General features: G+C 46.0%; 1 protein-coding gene across 3 annotated transcripts in view; it reads left to right on the top strand.

Annotated features, from left to right (window-relative positions):
- Nucleotides 1–7,829, top strand: part of NMNAT2 (nicotinamide nucleotide adenylyltransferase 2) — a 164,940-nt gene that overhangs the window by 149,768 nt on the left and 7,343 nt on the right. For all 3 annotated transcript variants that reach the window (XM_053208761.1, XM_053208762.1, XM_027074383.2), the window contains 2 exons: nucleotides 7,393–7,494; nucleotides 7,631–7,698. In XM_053208761.1, coding sequence (XP_053064736.1) covers nucleotides 7,393–7,494; nucleotides 7,631–7,698 — 170 coding nt within the window. The remainder of the gene's footprint in view (nucleotides 1–7,392; nucleotides 7,495–7,630; nucleotides 7,699–7,829) is intronic.

Raw genomic sequence — 7,829 nt, 5'->3', positions numbered from 1 at the left:
GGAAAAATAAGAGAATATATTTTCAAACCAAAAAAGTTTCAAGTTGCTAAAATGCAAGTCTTAGAAAATGGATCTAGAAGAGGTTTAATGTGGCAGAAAGAGCCTTTAAAGCAGACCAGAGTGGGTTAAAATCCATGAGTGTCCCATGTTCATCCCTGAACATCCTCATCTGAAGAAGAAACACAAGTGGGCCCAAGTCACCCATGTGCTGTACCTACAGAAGAGAGCACTGTTTGGGGGAGATGGTCAGGATTCTGAACCCTGATTTCAGAATGATACTATAGAGGATCTAACCAGGTAGGCTTGCCTGGGTAAATCAATGTACATTGGATCCTATTGTCAATGGAAGTTAAACCTTCTGTTTAAAACACTCCAATGGCTTCTGTTTGCAATTGGAATGAAATCCCATCTTTGATCTCTGGTCCTTGTCTGCTTTTCCTACTTCTCTGTGCCTCAGTCATACCTGTTTGTTTTATTTTTGAATAGTTTTTCCCAGCTCAGGGCTGCAGGCTGTGTGCTAACTGGGAGTGCTCCTGCCCCAGGTATCTCTAAGTCTGGCCCCTTCTTGTCATTTTGGTTTCAGCTTGAAGATCATTTTTGTTTTACATCCAATATTGTACTTAATTCTACCTCATGTTTTTTTATTTACATTTTTGTTTATGGTCTCTCTCTACTGGAAGGTAAGGTGTGTGAGTACACTATACATGCCTGTCTTATTTGGCAACACCAGGATAGTGCCCCGTTCACCATATACACACTTTGTTGAATGAAAGAATGAAAGGGCACCTGAGTACGGGTTGATTGGAGGAGGTTAGCCCATAAGATAGTTAAGTTCACCATGAGATATGGCCCAAACTTTTACCAGTTACCCATTAGACATTAACCACTAGAAGATATTAGCCACTCAATAGTAACCTGCCCTTGTCCTTCATAGCAAGGGATACAGTTGAAATAATTAATCCTTTGTTTAATGCCTCCTGCTAGATAGTGATTGATCCAGGAGATGAAGCCATATCTGTCTTATTCAACACTCTGTCCTTGGTGCCCAGGAAAGTACTTGGCTAAGAACACAGGGCACCCCCAACTCGAAGCATTCCCCAAATCCAACAATGCAGATTGTGAAATTCAGTCTCCTGGAGAAGTTCACATCCCTTCTAGGAGATCTGCCGCCTGGGTCCTCATGAGTGTTCTCTTTCCCAAGGCCAAGTTGCTTCCTGCCTCAACATGTCTCATATCCTTCCTTCAGATTCCCCACATTTGGGGAAGCAGAGTCTGCCTCCTCCCACTTCCTCTCTCCATCCCCACCCCTGCTTCTCCTGGGGAACCTTTCACCAGAGGATGAAAAGATATAATCAAAAAGCTGTGCCCAAGAGCAGGAAGTTGAAACAGGATAAATGTCACAGACCCCCACCTCAGACATGACAGACCAGAGCTACACTGAGAGGGCCACTCTATGCCGGGGGTAGGGGGAGATTGTACCCTGATCCTGCTAACTGTGCTGTGGCAGTATGGGATCACATTGGTCACCATCGGGAAAGGGACTTGCCAACCAAGACAGCTCTGCTACCCTGGCTACTCACCCACATCCCCACCCCCAAGGCAAGACCTGCAGAGAATTCTTCATGAACATACAGGAGACATTGGCCACATCCTGCTGGAATAACAGCTCCATTCCAGGGGCCTGAGCACACTCCTGCAGGCTTCTTGGGCAGGGAGAACCTGAGCAAACTTCTGTTTCCTGGGGTCAGATGTCAGCCCCAACCACCCCCACTCCCTAGGGCACAGGGTGACCTCCTCATTTTTGCTGGAATCCTCAGAGGTGCTTGTCTCACGAATATCTCATTTTGGCCTCCTCCCAAACCAGGCCAGAGAACTAGCAGTTTAGGCAACTGCTCATGTGATTTACAGCAACAATTTCCCAAAGGTTGGTGCACATCAGAAGGATTAGGGAGCTTTGTGAAGAGAGGGGCTACAGCCCATCCTAGACATGTTATATCAAAATCCCTGGGGTAAGAGCTGGGGCATCTGCTTTTGTTGTGAGTTTTAAAGCTCCCCCAGGTGATTCTACTGACCAATCAGATCAAGTCTAGGAGTCTGCAAAAGTAAGCTCACCCTTACTTATCATAGGATGTGAGAGTCTATCTTTCACATAACTTCTTTGGGGCTCCAGAACTCCCATTAAGTAGCATGGGCTCCTTGCCGGATCCCGAGACAGGGAGACCTTATCAGTTAATGCCCTCAGAGATGGCTGCCAGACAAGACTCTGCAGGAATCTACTTATTCAACAGCATTTATTAAGCCTGTTTGAGGTGCCAGGTTCTTTTCCCTTGGGACAGTGATGACTAAAACACACAAAATTCCCTGCCCTTATGGAGGCTACCTTTATAGGAGAGAAAGGGACAAAAATAAGGTTAAACAACAACTGTGTGTGTGTGTGTGTGTGTGTGTGTGTGTGTGTGTGTGTGTGTATGATGTTAGATGGACACAAAGGCTAAGGAGGGGCGTGAAACCTAGGAAGGTGTAGGGACTGTGAAGGTGTGGGTTGCATGTGGGTCTGTGTACATAGCATGGTCTTGAAATGGTGTGGTCTCATTGAGAAGGTGATATTTAAGTGAAGAGTTTTGAGTCAAGGAGCAGCATGATCTATTTTAATACTTTTAGTCTGGCTGTTGGGAATAGACTGAAAAAGGCAAGAGAAAAACAAGGAGACCTGAGCAATCCAGGTGAGAGGCTATGGGGATGAATTAGTCTTCTGTTGCTGCAAGTTGGTGGCTTAAAACCACACACGTTGATGTTCTTACCCTTCTGGAAGCCAGAGGTTCGAAGAGGTTTCACTGAGCCAAACCCAAGTTGTTGGTAAGGTCACATTCCCTCCAGAAGCTCCAGGGGAGAATCTGTCCTTGCCTTCTCCAGCTTCTTGAGCTGCATTGGTTGTCTTCCTTGGCTCATGACCCCTTCTTTCCATCCTCAAGACCAACAGTGGAAAATCTTCAAATCTTCTGCTCTCTCTTTGCATCATCTCTGTGTTAAGTTTCCCTCTGCCTCCCTCTTGTAAGGACACTTGTTATTGCCATTAGACAGCTCACCTAGGTTATGTACGATAATTTCAAGATCCTTAGCTTAATCACATTTGCATATATGTTGCTTTATAAGATAAAATTCACAGCTTCCAGAGATTAGGACCTGGTTATCTTTGGGGGCCATTATTTAACCTACCAAAGGAGGCTTGGACCAGGATATACTTGATGGAAATGGTGAAAAATAAGCAGATTCTTGGATTTGTTTTGAAGATGGAATTGATTTGGTTACCTTTAAAAAAAAAAGGTTTTTTAACATTTATTTATTTTTGAGAGACAGAGAGAGACAGAGCATGAGCAAGGAGGGGGCAGAGAAAGGGAGACACAGAATAGGAGGCTCCAGGCTCTGAGCTGTCAGCACAGAGCCCGATGCAGGGCTTGAACTAATGGACCACGAGATCATGACCTGAGCCAAAGTCGGACGCTCAACTGACTGAGCCACCCAGGTGCCCCTGATTTTATTATCTTTTAGATGGAATGTGGGATGTGAGAGAAAGACAGCCATCAAGGAAAATGCCAAGGCTTTGGCTTGAGCAGTTGTGAGAAGAGAGTTTCTATTTCCTGAAATGAAAAAAATATAGGAAATGCATTTTGGGGAGTATGAAGATTGATTGACTGATTGATGTCAGAGGGTTCAGGGGCCTGTGGACATTTTAGATTTGAGATGCCCCCATCTAAATAGTCATATTGAAAGAGCTGCTGGAGGGGCGCCTGGGTGGCGCAGCCGGTTAAGCGTCCGACTTCAGCCAGGTCACGATCTCACAGTCCGTGAGTTCGAGCCCTGCGTCAGGCTCTGGGCTGATGGCTCAGAGCCTGGAGCCTGTTTCCGATTCTGTGTCTCCCTCTCTCTCTGCCCCTCCCCCGTTCATGCTCTGTCTCTCTCTGTCCCGAAAATAAATGAACGTTGAAAAAAAAAATTAAAAAAAAAAAGAAAGAGCTGCTGGATATATGAGTTTGAAGGTCAGGAGAGAAGTCTGTGCTGGAGGTATTAATATGGGAGCCTTCAGTCTTTAAAGCTGTGAAACTGAGTGAAATCATTAAGAGTGTAAGTATAGATAGGAAAAAAGAGAGAGAGAAAGGTCCAAGGACTCCAATGGGTCAAGGTACGTGATATGAGAAAGAACCAGCACAGGGAGACCCAAAATTGCAGCTGCTGAGGTAGGGGGCAACTGGCAGAGGGTGGTCTCCTTGTCTCCTGGTCTCCTGGAGAGAGAGAAGCCAGGTGAAGACAGGAGGCAGGGATTGGGAGTGGCATGGGAAGGACAGCCAAGTCCCTGCACAAGATGGATACCTATGGGACTGAGGGTACACTTCACCAACTCTAGTGTGTGACGCCTCTCCCACCCCCAAATGCACACCCACACAAACACGCTCTAGACCCAGTGCCCTAGGGTCTGGCCAAAGTTGCAGAAAAGCTCTGCAGTCTCTGACCCAAACCTCTGCAGATATGAGGCTTGGATGTGGTTAAGCTGTGTCTTGTCCTGTAGACCCTGTCTCCCTTGCCCCGTCTGGGATCCCCAGGGGGCAGGCCTGCCACCTGTTTCTGGAAAAAGAATATATCTCAAGCAGCAAGGTCTCCATCTGCTCGCCACCCACTGAGCCACCTGGCACTGTTACTGATTGAGTGCTCAGATCATTAGTTCCTGAGTGGGAAGCAGCAGCTGCACTAATGTCACCCATAGGGTGATCCCCCGTGAGGCCCGACTCCACTCTGAACCACTCCGAACGAAAGTTTTCATGCTTCCAATGAGAATGCTCACTTCAAACAGCCCCATTATTTCATGTATCATATATGGAACACTACCAGGTTCTCAGAATCAAATTGAAGGTATTACACCATGTACACCAGGTATCTTGAAGCAACTACATAGCCAGGCAGTTGAGGAAGGTCCATGTACACCAACTTGGATGGATTCCCCTCTTCCCCTCTTCCCCTCCCCCACCTCCCTTCCCCTCTCTCTTTTCCCTCCTGTCCTCTCCTCTTCTCCCTTCTCTGTCTCTACACTACCACTTCCCCGGAGTTTTTTGTTTTTTTAATTTTTTTGTTTAACGTTTATTTATTTTTGAGACAGAGAGAGACAGAGCATGAACGGGGGAGGGGCAGAGAGAGAGGGAGACACAGAATCGGAAGCAGGCTCCAGGTTCTGAGCCATCAGCCCAGAGCCCGACGCGGGGCTCGAACCCACGGACCGAGAGATCGTGACCTGAGCCGAAGTCGGACGCTTAACCGACTGAGCCACCCAGGCACCCCTCCCTGGAGTTTTAAGCAAAACTTAGACCACCAGTCCTCAAGCTGGTTGCGTATTGGAATCACCTAGAGAAGTTAAAAAAAAACCTGTTGATGCCTGGGTCCCATTCCCAGAGATCCTGACTTAACTGATCTTGGGTGTGAGCTGGGCTTCAACAATGTTAAAAGCTCTTCAGGTGATTCAAATTTGCAGCCACATTTGAGAGCCAGTGCCTTGGGTTACCTACCAAGTAGTTGGGTCTACCTCCAACTCCTTGCCCGGCCTCTCCCTAACATTCTGGTTTATAGGACAAACGTGTGGTGCCAGTTTGCCCAATCTGAACACTACCGGGAGATGCAGCATGCTGTGTAAGGCTGTGTTATCTTCCAAATGGCCCGACCCAATGGGGGCTCTGATGCTGTATACGTAGCTTCCAAGTTCTCTCCACAGTCTCCCTCCCAGGGTACCTTCCACCAGCTTTTTGTCTCAGCAACATCAGAGTTCTAGCCGCGACTATAGCTCCAGGTGTAAGCAATGGAGAAGTAGGGTAAAGGTGGATGGAAATACCCAAGGACACGTGTGCACATGCACGGGTGTGCACGTGCATACTCAACCATAATCGATAAATTAGACTTAGAAGTGGAATTCTGCTTATACAGAAATTGTCTGATAGAGAAGTGGCCACAGTGCTCCATTATGTCTGTTTTTGTGGCACTTATTAGGAGGAAGACCCGGGTCCCTTGCCACCAGAGCAGGTCTTACTCAATGAGCTGCACTGCTTAAAAGCAACCTGTCTCCCCCTCCCTTCTTTCCCCGTCTGGGATCCTTAACTGGCAAGATCTAAACAGTAATATGCCTGGGCTAGACCCAAGTCTATTAAATGCCGTAACTTTCAGGCTTTTTGAAAATAAAAATTTGCATGAGTTTCCAGATAGCAACTTGGTAATATGTCTCAAGAGCTTGAAATATGTTTGTGAGATATGTTCATCTATATCATGCATCATAAATATGTTCATATATATCAGTTTTTATGCTTTAATCTAATTATTTTACTTCTTATCCTAAGACAATTAAGAAGGGGAGAAAGATTTATATATAAAGATCTTCAACAAAGTGTTATGTATACTTATAAAAAATCAGAAGTAACTGTACACATTTTATAATACCAGATTGGTTTAATGTCATGTATAGCATAGTACAGATAATGAAGTATACAGACTGTTAAAACTTAATGTTTTCAAATAATTTTTAACAAAGTGAAAAATGCTCACAATATAATGCTAAATGAAAAGTATAGGAAAATGATTAGTTTTTTTCAATTTAATCCAGTTGTAGATATATACACTTATTTGTAAAGAAGGAAACACTGGACAGAAATACACTATGTTAAGAGTAGTTATCCGGATTGTGTGATTGTGGCTGATTTTTACCCCCTGAATTTCCCAAGCTTATACTGTGTCTGTAACCAGAAAAAAAACATTTTTTTTAATGAAAAGGTTTCATTTCTCATTATGGCAGCAAGCATTTATCAGAGGCTGATCTCAGAAGTGACCCCATAATCATCTTCCTATCACTGCCTGTGGGCACACAGGCATTCCAAGCCCTTCTGTGCTCTTCACCACCCTTAAGCTCCCAGCAGCTTTGACATGGGTGAGCAAGGGAGCATTCCATCCTTCTGAGTAGTCTGGCTGGGAGCTGGGGTGCACTTGCTGGGCAGCGGGACCTGTGGCCTGTGAGGGTGTCTACCACGTATGGACTATGTGTCCTTCCTATTACTCTTCAGTATAATGAACTCAGCAGGAGCCTCAGGAATTGGAGAGGTCTTGCCCAGACATGCAGGAATGCATTTATTCACTCAGTCTGGAGGTATTTATTTAGCATCTTCTGTGTGCCAGGTGAAGTTCCCACTCGTCCCACGAACACTGTTACAGGTTGTTACTTGAAGCAGCTGACTCGTAGAGTTGAGAAGGCAAGCTGAAGACTAAAGCTTGCGGTTCCACATGGAAGATCATTCCACCTGCTAAGGAGTTCCTTAGTAGGCGCTGGAGTCATGGTCTCATCAAAGGATGCTTTCTCTGTTTTTTCAGATGGAGGTGATTGTGGGGGACTTTGGGATCGTGGTGGTGCCCCGGGACGCAGCTGACACAGACCGGATCATGAATCACTCCTCAATACTCCGCAAATACAAAGTGAGTCCTTCATCTCCTGGCTGCTATAGCTCTGTGGCGTGTTCCTTCTCTGAGAGGCCGGGGGGCTGGAGGAATGAGGGCACCCACGGAGTTAGTGTGAGGGACTGGCAACCCGCTTTCTCTGCTCTATCCCCAGAACAACATCATGGTGGTGAAGGATGACATCAACCATCCTATGTCTGTTGTCAGCTCAACCAAGAGCAGGTACGCTTGGCAAACAGCCAGAGGGAACTTGGTCAAATGGGCTCACAAGTTTTATACAACTTTCCTCAGTTCAAGCTGACCCTTACATTTGCTGACACCCTGCTGCCTGGTATTCAGCCTTCTTTGGGGAC

Source organism: Acinonyx jubatus, chromosome E4 (genome assembly GCF_027475565.1).
Source record: "Acinonyx jubatus isolate Ajub_Pintada_27869175 chromosome E4, VMU_Ajub_asm_v1.0, whole genome shotgun sequence".
Taxonomy (NCBI): Eukaryota; Metazoa; Chordata; class Mammalia; order Carnivora; family Felidae; genus Acinonyx; species Acinonyx jubatus.
This window is presented reverse-complemented; position numbering and strand designations above follow the sequence as displayed.